The 19,158-nt window shown below is 44.2% G+C and overlaps 1 protein-coding gene across 3 annotated transcripts in view; it reads left to right on the top strand.

Annotated features, from left to right (window-relative positions):
* The window catches only part of LOC137346840 (transient receptor potential cation channel subfamily V member 1-like), a 64,857-nt gene that overhangs the window by 15,706 nt on the left and 29,993 nt on the right, over positions 1-19,158 (top strand). For all 3 annotated transcript variants that reach the window (XM_068010766.1, XM_068010765.1, XM_068010764.1), the window contains exons 4-5: positions 4,981-5,133; positions 14,180-14,320. In XM_068010766.1, coding sequence (XP_067866867.1) covers positions 4,981-5,133; positions 14,180-14,320 — 294 coding nt within the window. The remainder of the gene's footprint in view (positions 1-4,980; positions 5,134-14,179; positions 14,321-19,158) is intronic.

Raw genomic sequence — 19,158 nt, 5'->3', positions numbered from 1 at the left:
TGTCCTTTCCAGAGATACCAAGGCCAATTGTGACCCTCACCCCCTCCCATTGCTTTTCTGGTTAGCTTAAGGACTCAATCGGTATTGTGATTCAAAAAAGGTTGTACTAAAAATGAAACTCTAACAGTGCAGAACCAAGAGATGGGAAGATGGTTAAAGCTCCATTCTCTTTGGCCTCCTTATCTCGAGAGACAGTGGGTAAGCGCCTGGAGGTGGTCAGTGGTGTGTGGAGCAGCGCCTGGAGTGGCTATAAAGGCCAATTCTAGAGTGACAGGCTCTTCCACAGGTGCTGCAGAAAAATTTGTTTGTCGGGGCTGTTACACAGTTGGCTCTCCCCTTGTGCCTCTGTCTTTTTTCCTGCCAACTGCTTTAAAAAAAAAAGACAGATTGTGATTCAGAAAAGGTTGTACTAAAAATGAAACTTTAACAGTGCAGAACCAAGAGATGGGAAGATGGTTAAAGCTCCATTAACTCATTGAATACTGTGGCAATGAGAAGCACAAAGCATTATGCAAGAGATGTGCTTCCAAACCCAATGGGGAGGCTGCCGGTTGGAGGAATGAGGTCTGTCATGGTAGGGAAATAGTCCCGTCCAGTATGAATGCTTTCAGCTGTTAACTCCCACCAGCATTGACTGTATCAGCTGTGGCTCAGTGGGTTAGCACTCATGTCTTTGAGTCAGAAGGTTGTGGGTTCAAGTCCTAAACCAGAGACAGTGGTGGCTTGTGAAAGAGGAATCTAGTACTAGCTGGTTTTTCCCACAAACAGCTGGGTATGATATGCTGAGGTGGTAAATCTCACGTGATCAGAGCAATATTAAACTGAGTGTAAGTAGGGAGGGACAGAAGCAACATCTTCACACTCAAGGTTGTTGTGGGCTAGAATCTCCCCTTCCAGACAGAACTCTGAATGGGCTGAGCCCTACTAAACCAATCCTGAGTCTATGCCCATTTTACATCAAGTTATGTAGAATTTACAGCACACACACAGTCCATGCTGGTGTTTACACTCTGCATGAGCCTCCTATCAGCATATCCTTCCATTCCTTTCTCCCTCGTGTGTTCATCCAGCTTCCCCTTATATGTATCAATACTATTCCCCTCAACCACTCTCTGTCGTAGCGAGTTCCACATTCTCACGGTAAAGAAGTTTCTCCTGAATTCACTGGGTTTATTAGTGACTGTCTTGTATCTAGTTCTGGACTACCACTTCTTCTACGCCTATCCTATCAAATCCCTTCACAATTTTAAAGCCCTCAATCATCCTAGTGGAAAATCCACCGCCAAGAGGGAACCCTCTAATTCAGGGAAAGAAAACAAGAGGCAGTGAAGGACTCAATGGGCCAGAAGGAACCACTCCACATCTCCCACCCCACACCCTGGTCCTCTCCTGCCCCCCACACCAAAGACAAAGTGGCATAATTTCCTTTTAAGCCTCAACTCAGGCAGAGGCCTAAACAGGTGAGGCTTTGGGGCAGAAATGGAGGGAGTGGAGGGGTTAAACAGCACGATACTAACTCCTTTAGCAGGGAGTTTATTCCAACTCATCAGAACTCCGTACAGGAAAAAAAATCCTTCTGATCTCATGACTTAATTGAGCTCGTTAATTTTATACCCATACCTCCTACTTCTGCGTTCACGGTCCAAGTTAAACATTTATTAATCACTGGTTAGGCCTCAACTGGAGTATTGTGGGCGCCACACTTTAGGAAGGATGTTAGTGCCTTGGAGAGGGTGCAGGGGAGGTTTACCAGGATGGTACCAGCAATGAGGGGACTTCAGTTATGTGGAGAGACTGGAGAAATTGGGCTTGTTCTTACAGCAGAGAAGGTTAAGGGGGGATTTGATTGAGGTGTTCAGAATCATGAAGGGTTTCGATAAAGTAGATAAAGTGAAACTGTTTCCAGTGCAGGAGGGTTGGTAACCAGTGCACACAGATTTAAGGTGATTGGCAAAAGAACCAGAGGAGAGATGAGGGGGAAAATTTTTTTTACACAGCAAGTTGTTATAATCTGGAACGCGCTGCCTGAAAGGGCGGTGGAAGCAAATTCAATAATAACTTTCAAAAGGGAATTGGATAAATCGTTGAAGGGGAGGAATTTTCAGGGCTATAAGGGAAAGAGCAGGGGGAGTGGGACAAACTGGATAGCTCTTCCAAGAAGCCAGCATGGGCACAAAGGGCTGAGTGGCCTCCTTCTGTGCCTTATGACTTTATAATTCTATTAAATTACTTATACCTACAGTGTTCAATCCTCACATCAATAAAAATACAAACTGCTTCATGTCGCCTATCAATCTTTCTTTTCTTACTCTAGTGAAAACCAGTTCACTCATTGGAAGGATGTTCCTTAACTATTGAGGTCTAAACAAAAACAAAGCAAAACAGTAAAGTAACAAAACCATCGGAGACACCTTCACCTTGGTGCTAGCATTGTGACATTCGGATGTACCAACCGTTAAGACATTTGTGTGAAATTCATTTAACTGCTATTCTAACAGATGTTTTTTTTTCCAAAAATATACTTTATTCATAAAATTTGTAAAAATACATTACATAACAATTCAAATTTGACATTAAATAAAGTGCCATACAGATCAGTTTCTTTCAGTGCAGTACATGAGGTGCCTCACTACACTTGCCTTTATAGAAGAGGTGTCCAGCCTTGTCATATGAGGGGCCACATTACAATTTTTGTCCTACATAGAGGGCCCGTGAGCAAATTTCAGAAAGATAAACTGGAGTTCTGTGTCCAGTTCTAGTCACCTCATTACAGAAAGGATATAATTGCACCAGAGAGGGTACAGAGGAGATTTACGAGGATGTTGCAAGGACTGGAAAAATGCAACTATGAGGAAAGATTGGATAGGCTGAGGTTGTTCTCCTTGGAACAGAGGAGGCTGAGGGGAGATCTGATTGAGATGTACAAAATTGTGAGGGGCCTGGATGGAGTGGAGGTGAAGGGTCTATTCACCTAAGCAGAGGGGTCAGTGATGAGGGGGCATAGATTTAAAGTGATTGGTAGAAGGATTAGAGGGGAGATGAGGAAATGTTTTTTCACCCAGAGGGTGGTGGGGGTCTGGAACTCACTGCCTGAAAGGGTAGTTGAGACAGAAACACTTAAAAGATGTCTGGATATGCACCTCAAATGCTGTAACCTGCAGGGCTTTGGACCAAATGCTGGAAAGTGGGATTAGTCGGCACAGACACGATGGGCCAAGTGGCCTCTTTCTGTGCCAGAAACTTTATATGATTCTATGCACTGCAGTAACTCACCTATGATTCTCTAAACATATTAGAAATATACTTTGTTAATCAAAACAACAAAAAATGCACATTTTTGTGAACAAGCTTTAAAGGACATTAATTTATGAACTTACTTTCTCATCACTATGTTGAACACTGATTTAATGAGATACCTGGCAATGCTTTTGCTTGCCCAAGTAGTCAATGTCTGCCCGCAAACTTGATATGGCGTTGTGGAGTATTCTAGATAGATGTCCATCTGGCAGGAGTGATCTTGATCTCTTTCTCTCCCCTTTCTCTATCTCCCCTCTCTCTCTCTCCCCTCTCTATGTCTATCTCTCCCCCCATGCCTGCAACCACTGCCCCCCCCACCACTCCCCGGGCAGGTGCTGGTTTAAAGGGCTGCCTGACTCGCTCTCTCTCTCTCTCTCTGCTCCCTCAGCGCCGCTCCGCCCCGCGCCTCTGGCTGTGTGCTGGCCCGCTTCCTGCTCTTCCCTCGGCATCTCTCTCCCTCTCCCTGCAGCAGCCATTCCCATTCACTCACTCACTCCCTGACGCGCCCAAAAACAGCAGGGGTGGCTGATACCAGCTCGCCTACCCACGAACCGCCTATCAGTGCTCAGCCCATCCGGGCAGCCCACTGTCAGGTGCGCAGGATTGGCGGGCCGGATAGAAACCTTTGGCGGGCCATATGTTGGACAACCCTGCTTTACAGGTTATATTTACAATGTACATTTACATTTTGTGTCAGATATTCTCAGGTGCATACAGCCTGAGGGACATTACACGGGTTCCAGCCCCTCTGTATGCTGTGGTTGGAGGACCTTACACAGTGGACTTTCCCCATTGAGTCTATGCGCAGCTTCTCCAAGCTATTCTAACAGATGAGGAATTTCAGGTATGAAGATAGATTGGAGAAGTTAGGATTGTTTTCCTTGGAGAAGAGAAGGCTGAGAGGTGATTTGATAGAGGTATTCAAAATCATGAGGGTTCTGGACAGAGTAGATAGAGAGAACCTGTTCCCACTCGTGAAAGGATTGAGAACGCGAGGGCATAGATTTAAAGTAATGGGTAAGAGAAGCAGAATCGACATGACAATAAGCTTTTTCACGCAGCGAGTGGTTAAGATCTGGAATGCGCTGCCTGAGAATGTGGTGGAGGCAGGTTCAATTGAAGCATTCAAAAGGGAATTGGACAGTTATATGAAAAAGAAGAATGTGCAGGGTTATGGGGAGAAGGCAAGGGAATGGAACTGAGGGAATTGCTCTTTCAGAGAGCCAGTGCAGGCACGATGGGCCGAATGGCCGCCTTCTGCGCTGTAACAATTCTGTGAGATGTACCAGTTTAATGCTTCTGTTAACAAGGAGGCGGAACCTTCAAATTGGAGCCAGGCTGTTCAGGGGTGATGTCAGGAAACACTTCTTCACATAAAAGGGAGTGGAAATCTGGAACTCTCTCCCCAAGAAAGCTGTTGAGGCTGGAGGACAATTAATTCATACATTTTTGTTAGAAAACAGGTATCGAGGGTTACAGAAACAAGGTGAGGAGATGGAATTAAGATGCAGATCAGCCATGATCTAGTTGAATCGTGGAATGGTCTCGAGAGGCTGAATGGTCTCCTCCTGTTCCAGTGTTAAAATAGGGGAGAAAGGAGCTTCAGCAGGGGCTCTGGATGAGCTGAATGACCCTTGTCTAGCTGCGGGACTGTGTTATGACCTGATGTTTTATGCCTTTCAGACCTAGACACCGGGAAAACTGCTTTATTGAAGGCGTTACTAAACCTGAATAACCACCAGAATGACACTATTCCTGTGCTGCTGGACATCGCAGAGAAAACTGACAACCTGAACCAATTCATCAATGCAGCCTACATCGACAGCTACTACAAGGGTACAAAGCATGCTCAGCAGCAAGTGGGGTCTTCAGGAAGTAAAGATATATCACGAGGGCACAGAACATAGATGGCTGAGGGGGGTGACCTCATGGAGGAGATGTTCCAATATTTACTGAATGCCCTTGGGTGTGTGCGCAAAAATTTAGAGAATTCCCAGGCGGTGGGGAGGGGGGGAAGGTTGTTAATATTTACCGAGATTCCCTGGGGGTGTGTTAATATTTACAAGGAATTCCCTGGGGGTGTGTTAATATTTACAGGGAATTCCCTGGGGGTGTGTTAATATTTACAGGGAATTCCCTGGGGGTGTGTTAATATTTACAGAGATTCCCTGGTGGTGTGTTAATATTTACAGAGATTCCCTGGGGGTGTGTTAATATTTACAGAGATTCCCTGGTGGTGTGTTAATATTTACAGAGATTCCCTGGGGGGGTGTTAATATTTACAGAGATTCCCTGGGGGTGTGTTAATATTTACAGGGAATCCCTGGGGGTGTGTTAATATTTACAGAGATTCCCTGGTGGTGTGTTAATATTTACAGAGATTCCCTGGGGGTGTGTTAATATTTACAGAGATTCCCTGGAAGTGTGTTAATATTTACAGGGATTCCCTGGGGTTGTGTTAATGTTTACAGGGAATCCCTGGGGGTGTGTTAATATTTACAGGGAATTCCCTGGGGGTGTGTTAATATTTACAGAGATTCCCTGGGGTTGTGTTAATATTTACAGGGAATCCCTGGGGGTGTGTTAATATTTACAGAGATTCCCTGGGGGGGTGTTAATATTTACAGAGATTCCCTGGGGGTGTGTTAATATTTACAGGGAATCCCTGGGGGTGTGTTAATATTTACAGGGAATCCCTGGGGGTGTGTTAATATTTACAGGGAATCCCTGGGGTTGTGTTAATATTTACAGGGAATCCCTGGGGGTGTGTTAATATTTGCAGGGAATCCCTGGGGTTGTGTTAATATTTACAGGGAATCCCTGGGGGTGTGTTAATATTTACAGGGAATCCCTGGGGGTGTGTTAATATTTACAGACATTCCCTGGGGGTGAGTTAATATTTACAGAGAGTCCCTGGGGGTGAGTTAATATTTACAGAGATTCCCTGGGGCTGAGTTAATATTTACAGAGATTCCCTGGGGGTGTGTTAATACTTAGTGGAATTCCCTGGGGGTGTGTTAATCTTTACAGAGATTCCCTGGGGGTGAGTTAATATTTACAGAGATTCCCTGGGGGGGTGTTAATATTTACAGAGATTCCCTGGGGGTGTGTTAATATTTACAGGGAATCCCTGGGGGTGTGTTAATATTTACAGGGAATCCCTGGGGGTGTGTTAATATTTACAGGGAATCCCTGGGGTTGTGTTAATATTTACAGGGAATCCCTGGGGGTGTGTTAATATTTGCAGGGAATCCCTGGGGTTGTGTTAATATTTACAGGGAATCCCTGGGGGTGTGTTAATATTTACAGGGAATCCCTGGGGGTGTGTTAATATTTACAGGGAATCCCTGGGGGTGTGTTAATATTTACAGGGAATCCCTGGGGGTGTGTTAATATTTACAGAGATCCCCTGGGGGTGTGTTAATATTTACAGGGATTCCCTGGGGGTGTGTTAATATTTACAGAGATTCCCTGGGGGTGTGTTAATATTTACAGAGATTCCCTGGGTGTGTGTTAATACTTAGCGGAATTCCCTGGGGGTGTGTTAATATTTACAGAGATTCCCTGGGGGTGTGTTAATATTTACAGAGATTCCCTGGGTGTGTGTTAATACTTAGCGGAATTCCCTGGGGGTGTGTTAATATTTACAGAGATTCCCTGGGGGTGTGTTAATATTTACAGGGAATCCCTGGGGGTGTGTTAATATTTACAGGGAATCCCTGGGGGTGTGTTAATATTTACAGGGAATCCCTGGGGGTGTGTTAATATTTACAGGGAATCCCTGGGGGTGTGTTAATATTTACAGGGAATCCCTGGGGGTGTGTTAATATTTACAGAGATCCCCTGGGGGTGTGTTAATATTTACAGGGATTCCCTGGGGGTGTGTTAATATTTACAGAGATTCCCTGGGGGTGTGTTAATATTTACAGAGATTCCCTGGGTGTGTGTTAATACTTAGCGGAATTCCCTGGGGGTGTGTTAATATTTACAGAGATTCCCTGGGGGTGTGTTAATATTTACAGAGATTCCCTGGGTGTGTGTTAATACTTAGCGGAATTCCCTGGGGGTGTGTTAATATTTACAGAGATTCCCTGGGGGTGTGTTAATATTTACAGAGATTCCCTGGGTGTGTGTTAATACTTAGCGGAATTCCCTGGGGGTGTGTTAATATTTAGCGGAATTCCCTGGGGGTGTGTTAATATTTACAGAGATTCCCTGGGAGTGTGTTAATATTTACAGAGATTCCCTGGGGGTGTGTTAATATTTACAGGGAATCCCTGGGGGTGTTAATATTTACAGAGATTCCCTGGGGGTGTGTTAATACTTAGCGGAATTCCCTGGGGGTGTGTTAATCTTTACAGAGATTCCCTGGGGGTGAGTTAATATTTACAGAGATTCCCTGGGGGTGTGTTAATACTTAGTGGAATTCCCTGGGGGTGTGTTAATCTTTACAGAGATTCCCTGGGGGTGAGTTAATATTTACAGAGATTCCCTGGGGGTGAGTTAATTTTTACAGGGAATCCCTGGGGGTGTGTTAATATTTACAGACATTCCCTGGGGGTGAGTTAATATTTACAGAGATTCCCTGGGGGTGAGTTAATTTTTACAGGGAATCCCTGGGGGTGTGTTAATTTTTACAGGGAATCCCTGGGGGTGTGTTAATATTTACAGACATTCCCTGGTGGTGTGTTAATATTTACAGGGAATCCCTGGGGGTGTGTTAATATTTACAGGGAATTCCCTGGGGGTGTGTTAATATTTACAGAGATTCCCTGGGGTTGTGTTAATATTTACAGGGAATCCCTGGGGGTGTGTTAATATTTACAGAGATTCCCTGGGGGGGTGTTAATATTTACAGAGATTCCCTGGGGGTGTGTTAATATTTACAGGGAATCCCTGGGGGTGTGTTAATATTTACAGGGAATCCCTGGGGGTGTGTTAATATTTACAGGGAATCCCTGGGGTTGTGTTAATATTTACAGGGAATCCCTGGGGGTGTGTTAATATTTGCAGGGAATCCCTGGGGTTGTGTTAATATTTACAGGGAATCCCTGGGGGTGTGTTAATATTTACAGGGAATCCCTGGGGGTGTGTTAATATTTACAGACATTCCCTGGGGGTGAGTTAATATTTACAGAGAGTCCCTGGGGGTGAGTTAATATTTACAGAGATTCCCTGGGGCTGAGTTAATATTTACAGAGATTCCCTGGGGGTGTGTTAATACTTAGTGGAATTCCCTGGGGGTGTGTTAATCTTTACAGAGATTCCCTGGGGGTGAGTTAATATTTACAGAGATTCCCTGGGGGGGTGTTAATATTTACAGAGATTCCCTGGGGGTGTGTTAATATTTACAGGGAATCCCTGGGGGTGTGTTAATATTTACAGGGAATCCCTGGGGGTGTGTTAATATTTACAGGGAATCCCTGGGGTTGTGTTAATATTTACAGGGAATCCCTGGGGGTGTGTTAATATTTGCAGGGAATCCCTGGGGTTGTGTTAATATTTACAGGGAATCCCTGGGGGTGTGTTAATATTTACAGGGAATCCCTGGGGGTGTGTTAATATTTACAGGGAATCCCTGGGGGTGTGTTAATATTTACAGGGAATCCCTGGGGGTGTGTTAATATTTACAGAGATCCCCTGGGGGTGTGTTAATATTTACAGGGATTCCCTGGGGGTGTGTTAATATTTACAGAGATTCCCTGGGGGTGTGTTAATATTTACAGAGATTCCCTGGGTGTGTGTTAATACTTAGCGGAATTCCCTGGGGGTGTGTTAATATTTACAGAGATTCCCTGGGGGTGTGTTAATATTTACAGAGATTCCCTGGGTGTGTGTTAATACTTAGCGGAATTCCCTGGGGGTGTGTTAATATTTACAGAGATTCCCTGGGGGTGTGTTAATATTTACAGGGAATCCCTGGGGGTGTGTTAATATTTACAGGGAATCCCTGGGGGTGTGTTAATATTTACAGGGAATCCCTGGGGGTGTGTTAATATTTACAGGGAATCCCTGGGGGTGTGTTAATATTTACAGGGAATCCCTGGGGGTGTGTTAATATTTACAGAGATCCCCTGGGGGTGTGTTAATATTTACAGGGATTCCCTGGGGGTGTGTTAATATTTACAGAGATTCCCTGGGGGTGTGTTAATATTTACAGAGATTCCCTGGGTGTGTGTTAATACTTAGCGGAATTCCCTGGGGGTGTGTTAATATTTACAGAGATTCCCTGGGGGTGTGTTAATATTTACAGAGATTCCCTGGGTGTGTGTTAATACTTAGCGGAATTCCCTGGGGGTGTGTTAATATTTACAGAGATTCCCTGGGGGTGTGTTAATATTTACAGAGATTCCCTGGGTGTGTGTTAATACTTAGCGGAATTCCCTGGGGGTGTGTTAATATTTAGCGGAATTCCCTGGGGGTGTGTTAATATTTACAGAGATTCCCTGGGAGTGTGTTAATATTTACAGAGATTCCCTGGGGGTGTGTTAATATTTACAGGGAATCCCTGGGGGTGTTAATATTTACAGAGATTCCCTGGGGGTGTGTTAATACTTAGCGGAATTCCCTGGGGGTGTGTTAATCTTTACAGAGATTCCCTGGGGGTGAGTTAATATTTACAGAGATTCCCTGGGGGTGTGTTAATACTTAGTGGAATTCCCTGGGGGTGTGTTAATCTTTACAGAGATTCCCTGGGGGTGAGTTAATATTTACAGAGATTCCCTGGGGGTGAGTTAATTTTTACAGGGAATCCCTGGGGGTGTGTTAATATTTACAGACATTCCCTGGGGGTGAGTTAATATTTACAGAGATTCCCTGGGGGTGAGTTAATTTTTACAGGGAATCCCTGGGGGTGTGTTAATTTTTACAGGGAATCCCTGGGGGTGTGTTAATATTTACAGACATTCCCTGGTGGTGTGTTAATATTTACAGGGAATCCCTGGGGGTGTGTTAATATTTACAGGGAATCCCTGGGGGTGTGTTAATATTTACAGGGAATCCCTGGGGGTGTGTTAATATTTACAGGGAATCCCTGGGGGTGTGTTAATATTTACAGGGAATCCCTGCGGGTGTGTTAATATTTACAGGGAATCCCTGGGGGTGTGTTAATATTTACAGGGAATCCCTGCGGGTGTGTTAATATTTACAGGGATTCCCTGGGGGTGTGTTAATATTTACAGGGAATCCCTGGGGGTGTGTTAATATTTACAGAGATCCCCTGGGGGTGTGTTAATATTTACAGGGAATCCCAGGGGGTGTGTTAATACTAAGCGGAATTCCCTGGGGGTGTGTTAATATTTACAGAGATTCCCTGGGGGTGTGTTAATATTTACAGGGATTCCCTGGGGGTGTGTTAATATTTACAGGGAATCCCTGGGGGTGTGTTAATACTTAGCGGAATTCCCGGGGGGTGTGTTAATATTTACAGAGATTCCCTGGGGGTGTGTTAATACTTAGCGGAATTCCCTGGGGGTGTGTTAATCTTTACAGAGATTCCCTGGGGGTGAGTTAATATTTACAGAGATTCCCTGGGGGTGTGTTAATACTTAGCGGAATTCCCTGGGGGTGTGTTAATCTTTACAGAGATTCCCTGGGGGTGAGTTAATATTTACAGACATTCCCTGGGGGTGAGTTAATATTTACAGGGAATCCCTGGGGGTGTGTTAATATTTACAGACATTCCCTGGGGGTGAGTTAATATTTACAGAGATTCCCTGGGGGTGAGTTAATATTTACAGGGAATCCCTGGGGGTGTGTTAATATTTACAGACATTCCCTGGGGGTGTGTTAATATTTACAGAGATTCCCTCGGGGTGTGTTAATATTTACAGAGATTCCCTGGGGGTGTGTTAATATTTACAGGGAATCGCTGGGGGTGTGTTAATATTTACAGAGATTTCCTGGGGGTGTGTTAATATTTACAGAGATTCCCTGGGTGTGTGTTAATACTTAGCGGAATTCCCTGAGGGTGTGTTAATATTTACAGAGATTCCCTGGGGGTGTGTTAATATTTATAGGGAATCGCTGGGGGTGTGTTAATATTTACAGAGATTTCCTGGGGGTGTGTTAATATTTACAGGGAATCCCTGGGGTTGTGTTAATATTTACAGAGATTCCCTGGGGGTGTGTTAATATTTACAGAGATTCCCTGGGGGTGTGTTAATATTTACAGAGATTTCCTGGGGGTGTGTTAATATTTACAGAGATTCCCTGGGTGTGTGTTAATACTTAGCGGAATTCCCTGAGGGTGTGTTAATATTTACAGAGATTCCCTGGGGGTGTGTTAAAACTTAGCGGAATTCCCTGGGGGTGTGTTAATATTTACATGGAATCACTGGGGTTGTGTTAATATTTACAGGGAATCCCTGGGGTTGTGTTAATATTTACAGAGATTCCCTGGGGGTGTGTTAATATTTACAGAGATTCCCTGGGGGTGTGTTAATATTTACAGAGATTTCCTGGGGGTGTGTTAATATTTACAGAGATTCCCTGGGGGTGTGTTAATATTTATAGGGAATCGCTGGGGGTGTGTTAATATTTACAGAGATTTCCTGGGGGTGTGTTAATATTTACGGAGATTCCCTGGGTGTGTGTTAATACTTAGCGGAATTCCCTGAGGGTGTGTTAATATTTACAGAGATTCCCTGGGGGTGTGTTAAAACTTAGCGGAATTCCCTGGGGGTGTGTTAATATTTACATGGAATCCCTGGGGGTGTGTTAATATTTACATGGAATCGCTGGGGGTGTGTTAATATTTACAGAGATTCCCTGGGGGTGTGTTAATATTTACATGGAATCCCTGGGGGTGTGTTAATATTTACAGAGATTCCCTGGGGGTGTGTTAATATTTACATGGAATCCCTGGGGGTGTGTTAATATTTACAGAGATTCCCTGGGGGTGTGTTAATATTTATAGGGAATCGCTGGGGGTGTGTTAATATTTACAGAGATTTCCTGGGGGTGTGTTAATATTTACGGAGATTCCCTGGGTGTGTGTTAATACTTAGCGGAATTCCCTGAGGGTGTGTTAATATTTACGGAGATTCCCTGGGGGTGTGTTAATATTTACATGGAATCCCTGGGGGTGTGTTAATATTTACATGGAATCGCTGGGGGTGTGTTAATATTTACAGAGATTCCCTGGGGGTGTGTTAATATTTACAGAGATTCCCTGGGGGTGTGTTAATATTTACAGAGATTCCCTGGGGGTGTGTTAAAACTTAGCGGAATTCCCTGGGGGTGTGTTAATATTTACATGGAATCGCTGGGGGTGTGTTAATATTTACAGACATTCCCTGGGGGTGTGTTAATATTTACATGGAATCACTGGGGGTGTGTTAATATTTACAGACATTCCCTGGGTGTGTGTTAATATTTACAGACATTACGTGGGGGTGTGTTAATGTTTACAGAGATTCCCTGGGGGTGTGTTAATATTTACAGGGAATCCCTGGGGGTGTGTTAATATTTACAGGGAATCCCTGGGGGTGTGTTAATATTTACAGGGAATCGCTGGGGTTGAGTTAATATTTACAGGGAATCCCTGGGGGTGTGTTAATACTAACCGAGATTCCCTGGGGGTGTGTTAATATTTAAGGGAATCCCAGGGGGTTTGTTAATATTTACAGGGAATCCCAGGGGGTTTGTTAATATTTACAGAAATTCCCTGGGGGTGTGTTAATATTTACAGAGATTCCCTGCGGGTGTGTTAATATTTACAGAAATTCCCTGGGGGTGTGTTAATATTTACAGGGAATCCCTGCGGGTGTGTTAATATTTACAGGGAATCCCTGGGGGTGTGTTAATATTTACAGGGAATCCCAGGGGGTTTGTTAATATTTACAGAGATTCCCTGGGGGTGTGTTAATACTTAGCGGAATCCCTGGGGGGTGTGTTAATATTTACAGAGATTCCCTGGGGGTGTGTTAATACTTAGCGGAATTCCCTGGGGGTGTGTTAATATTTAGAGATTCCCTGGGGGTGTATTAATATTTACAGGGAATCCCTGGGAGTGTGTTAATATTTACAGAGGTTCCCTGGGGGTGTGTTAATACTTAGCGGAATTCCCTGGGGGTGTGTTAATATTAACAGAGATTCCCTGGGGGTGTGTTAATATTTACAGAGATTCCCTGTGGGTGTGTTAATATTTACAGGGAATTCCCTGGGAGTGTGTTAATATTTACAGAGATTCCCTGGGGGTGTGTTAATACTTAGCGGAATTCCCTGGGGGTGTGTTAATATTTACAGAGATTCCCTGGGGGTGTGTTAATATTTACAGAGATTCCCTGTGGGTGTGTTAATATTTACAGGGAATTCCCTGGGAGTGTGTTAATATTTGCAGAGATTCCCTGGGGGTGTGTTAATACTTAGCGGAATTCCCTGGGGGTGTGTTAATATTTACAGAGGTTCCCTGGGGGTGTATTAATATTTACAGAGATTCCCTGGGGGTGTGTTAATATTTACAGGGATTCCCTGGGGGTGTATTAATATTTACAGAGATTCCCTGGGGGTGTGTTAATACTTAGCGGAATTCCCTGGGGGTGTGTTAATATTTACAGAGATTCCCTGGGGGTGTGTTAATATTTACAGAGATTCCCTGGGGGTTTATTAATATTTACAGGGAATTCCCTGTGAGTGTGTTAATATTTTCAGAGATTCCCTGGGGGTGTGTTAATACTTAGCGGAATTCCCTGGGGGTGTGTTAATATTTACAGAGATTCCCTGTGGGGGAGGCATTGTTAATATTTCGAGGGATTACACCAATGCCTTTCAGTTAACCTCCACACACAAACATGTTTCATTGCCACTGTTTCACTGTCTGACCTGCTGCAGGCTGCACTGCATCAGCCTAGTATCTAATCCGATGTGAATCCTACCCCAGGTCAATCTGCACTGCACATCGCCATCGAGCGCCGCTGTCTGCATTTCGTAGCGCTGCTGATTCGGAACGGCGCTGATGTCCACGCCAGGGCCAATGGGATCTTCTTCAGTCAAAAAGAAGGCCAAACTGGATTTTACTTTGGTAAGAAAAGCAGAGCGAGGGCAACGTAACCATGGGTGAGGGGAAACAATTGCAGAACCTGAAACAAAACAAAACTGCAGAACTATAACTGGGAAATGTTCTCACAATTCACACAGCCTGTCACACACAGATTCTCAGTAAGGTAAATTCCATAAAGCCATGTAACTGTGGACGGACAGGGAGAGGGGATTAAATTTTGCCAGACCTCAAACACACTGATTAGAAACATAGAAAATAGGTGCAGGAGTAGGCCATTCGGCCCTTCGAGCCTGCTCCGCCATTCATTATGACCGTGGCTGATCATCCAACTCAGTAACCTGTTCCCGATTTCTCCCCATACTCTTTGATCCCTTCAGACCCAAGAGCTATATTTAACGCCTTTTTGAAAACATTCAATGTTTTAGCCTCAACTGCTTTCTGTGGGAGCGAATTCCACAGGCTCACCACTCTCTGGGTGAAGAAATTTCTCCTCATCTCAGTCCTGAAAGGTTTACCCCGTATCCTTAGACTATGACCCCTGGTTCTGGACTCCCCTACCATCGGGAACATCCTTCCTGCATCTACCCTGTTAAGTCTGTTAGAATTTTTATAGGTTTCTATGAGATGCCCCCTCACACTTCTGAACTCCAGCGAATATAATCCTAACCGACTTAATCTCTCCTCATGCATCAGTCCCGTCATCCCAGGAATCAGTCTGGTAAACCTTCACTGCACTCCCTCGATAGCAAGAACATCCTTCCTCAGATAAGGAGACTAAAACTGCACACAATATTCCAGGTGTGGCCTCACCAAGGCCCTGTATAATTGCAGCAAGACATCCCTGCTTCTGTACTCGAATCCTTTCGCTATGAAGGCCAACATACTATTTGTCTTTTTTACCGCCTGTTGCACCTGTATGCTTACCTTCAGTGATTGGTTTACGAGAACACCCAGGTCTCGCTGCATATTCCCCTTTCTCAGTTTATAGCCGTTCAGATAATAATCTGCCTTTCTGTTTTTGCTACCAAAATGGATAACCTCACAATTATCCACATTATATTGCATCTGCCATGCATTAGCCCACTCACTCAACTTGTCCAAATCACCCTGAAGCCTCTCTGCATCCTCTTCACAACTCACCCTCCCACCCCATTTTGTGTCATCTGCAAATTTGGAGATATTACATTTAGTTCCCTCATCTAAATCACTAATGTATATTGTGAATAGCTGGGGTCCTAACACCGATCCCTGTGGTACCCCATTAGTCACTGCCTGCCATTCAGAAAAAGACCCATTTATCCCTACTCTTTGTTTCCTGTCCGACAACCAATTTTCTATCCATCGCAATACACTACCCCCAATCCCATGCACTTTAATTTTACACGCTAATCTCTTATGTGGGACTTTGTCAAAAGCCTTCTGAAAGTCCAAATAAACCACATCCACTGGCTCCCCCTCATCAACTCCACTAACCACATCCTCGAAGAATTCTAGTAGATTTGTCAAGCATGATTTCCCTTTCATAAATCCATGCTGACTCCGTCCGATTCTACCACTGTTCTCCAAGTGCTCTGCTATAAAATCTTTGAAAATGGACTCTAGAATTTTCCCCACTACCGACGTCAGGCTGACTGATCTGTAATTCCCTGCTTTCTCTCTACCTCCCTTTTTAAATAGTGGGGTTACATTAGCTACCCTCCAATCTGTAGGAACTGTTCCAGAGTCTATAGAATCTTGGAAGATGACCACCAATGCATCCACTATTTCTAGGGCCACTTCCTTAAGTACTCTGGGATGCATACCATCAGGCCCTGGGGATTTATCGACCTTCAATCCCATCAATTTCCCCAACACCATTTCTCTACTAAAACTGATTTCCTTCAGTTCCTTTCTCTCACTAAGCCCTGTGTTCCCCAACATTTCTGGTATTGGTGTCCTCCTTTGTGAAGACAGAACCAAAGTATGCATTTAGTTGGTCAGCCATTTCTTTATTCCCCATAATAAATTCCCCTGTTTCTGACTGTAAGGGACCTACATTTGTCTTCACCAATCTTTTTCTCTTTGCATACCTATAGAAACTTGTACAATCAATTTTTATGTTCCCCGCAAGCTTGCTCTCATACTCTATTTTCCCCTTCTTAATCAATCCCTTGGTCCTCCTTTGCTGAATTCTAAACTGCTCCCAATCCTCAGGTCTGTTGTTTTTCCTGGCAAATTTATATGTCTCTTCCTTGTATCTAATGCTATCTCTAATTTCCCTTGTAAGCCATGGTTTGGCTACCTTTCCCATTTTACTTTTGTGCCAGACAGGGATAAACAATTATTGCAGTTTATCCATGTGCTCTTTAAATGTTTGCCATTGCCTATCCACCGTTATCCCTTTAAGTAACGTTTCTCAATCCGTCATGGCCAACTCGCGCCTCATACCTTTGTAGTTTCCTTTACTAAGATTCAGGAACCTTGTCTCAGAATCAACTACGTCACTCTCCATCTTGATGAAGAATTCTATCATATTATGGTCACTGATCCCCAAGGGGTCTCGCACCACTAGATTGTTAATTATTCCTCTTTCATTACACAATACCCAGTCTAGGATGGCCCGTTCCCTAGTTGGTTCCTCAACATATTGGTCCAGTAAACCATCCCGTATACACTCCAAGAATTCCTCCTCTACGGTATTGTGACTAATTTGATTTGCCCAATCTATATGCAGATGAGAGTCACCCATAATTACAGATGTTCCTTTATCGCATGCATCTCTAATTTCCTGTTTAATGCCATTCCCAACATCAGCACTACAGTTTGGGGATCTATATACAACCCCCACTAACGTTTTTTGCCCCTTAGTGTTTCTCAGCTCTTCCCATACAGATCCCACATCATCAGAGCTAATATCTTTCCTCACTAATGTCTTAATTTCCTCTTTAACCAGCAATGCAACTCCACCGTCTTTTGCTTTTTGTCTGTCCTTCCTAAATACTGAATATCCCTGGATATTCATTTCCCATCCCTGGTCACCTTGCAGCCATGACTCCATAATCCCGACTATATCATACCTGTTTACATCTATTTGCGTGATTAATTCATCCACTTTATTGTGAATGCTCCACGCGTTAAGGCACAAAGCCTTAAGGCTTGTCTTTTTAACATTACTTATCCTCTTCCCAATATTTTTCACTGTGTCCCTGTTTGATTCTGGCCCTTGATTTCTCTGCCTATCCCTTTTCTTATTCCCCTGACTGTCTTTTGTTCTTGTCTTTGATTCCCCCTCCTCTGACTCCTTGCAAAGGTTCCCATCGCCCTGCCATTTTCGTTTAAAATCCTCCCAACAATCCCTTAATGCACTCTCACTGCACATGTAGACTTGGCTGATCTGAGCTTTAGCAGTTGTGGCAGTGCTTGATGTTGTACAGCGACTGTATTCCCTCGATGATAGAGGATTAATTGGATAAATACTCGAAGGAGAAAGAATTGCAGGGCTATGGGGGGGGAATAACAGCGAGAGTTTTTGGAACTAACTGGATTGCTCTGAAAGAACCAGTGCAGACTAGTTGGGCCAAATGGTCTCCTTTTGTGGTGTACTATTCTCTGATTCTGTGATTGAGGGGTGGAGGTATGAGATCATCCACTTTGAACCTAGGAATATCTTTCTTAATACTTTCAAAGCTACTGGCTTGGGTGGGGAATCAGTTGGGAGGTAGGAAGACAGAGTAGGGATAATGTGTATGTACCCAAATTGGCAGGATGTGACTCGCGTTGTCCCTCAGGATCTATACTGGGGCTACAGTGAAGGCCTGCTCAGGTCAGGGGAAAAAAACCTGACCCAAACCCGACAGGACCACATCGCACCCGAGCCCGACCCGGCCCGAATCCCTCCAATTTTTCCCGCGCCCGACCAGACCCGAGTCCAACCCTGACCCCATTCCCTTTACTTACCTTGCGACTCCCAATCTTCAGGAAGCTACAGCATGAGCGTGATGACATCATACAGACACTCACTCATTTGCTGCGCAGACTCAGAGTTTCCTTCTTTGATGTCCTGGACCCGCAACTCAGGTAAGTTTTTAACTTTAAACATTTACCTGCAATTCTTGCAGTGTGTGTCGGACCTGGACTGAGCCCAAAAGCCGGACCCGGATGATTGGCCCCACCCGACCTGAACCCGACACGTCATCGGGTCTCGTTGGGTTCGGGTCGGGGAGCAGGCCTTTGGGCTACAGCTTTTCACTATATTGATCATTGATTTGGATGAGAGCAGAAAGTTGCAAAAGGACATTGTTAGATTAAGTAATTGGGCAAAACTGTGGCAGATAGAGTTTTAATGTGTGAAAGTGTGAGGTTATCCACTTCACACCCAAGAAAGGCAAAATGCAGTATTTTCTAAATGGTGAGGCTAGAAACTGTGGGAGAGCACAGAGATGTAGGACTCCAAGTATAGAAATCTCTAAAATCTGGTGGATAGATGCAAAAATATGTTAGCCTTTATCCCAATGGACTGGAATACAAAGGGGTCGTAGCTTTGTTACAGTGATTTTAAGCTCTCATTAGATCCCATCTGCAGTCAGTTCTTGGCACTATACCTCAGGAGGGGGTGAAGTGTAGATTCACCAGAATGATCCCGGGGCTAAAAGGTTTAAATTATGAGGACAGGTTGCATAGACTAGGTTTGTAGTCACTCGAGTTTAAAAGATTTGGAACTCTCTCTCACTGAAAAAGCAGTTGAGGCTGGAGGGGTCAATAGAAAATTTCAGAACTGAAATTGATAGATTTTTGTTAAGCAAAGGTTATTAAAGGTTACAGAAGCAAGGCGGATCAGCTATAATTTAATTGAATGGCAGAAAAGTCTCAGTGGGCTGAAT

Source organism: Heterodontus francisci, chromosome 30 (genome assembly GCF_036365525.1).
Source record: "Heterodontus francisci isolate sHetFra1 chromosome 30, sHetFra1.hap1, whole genome shotgun sequence".
NCBI lineage: Eukaryota > Metazoa > Chordata > Chondrichthyes > Heterodontiformes > Heterodontidae > Heterodontus > Heterodontus francisci.
Note: the sequence above shows the minus strand (reverse complement) of the source record. Positions and strands in the feature narration are given on the sequence as shown.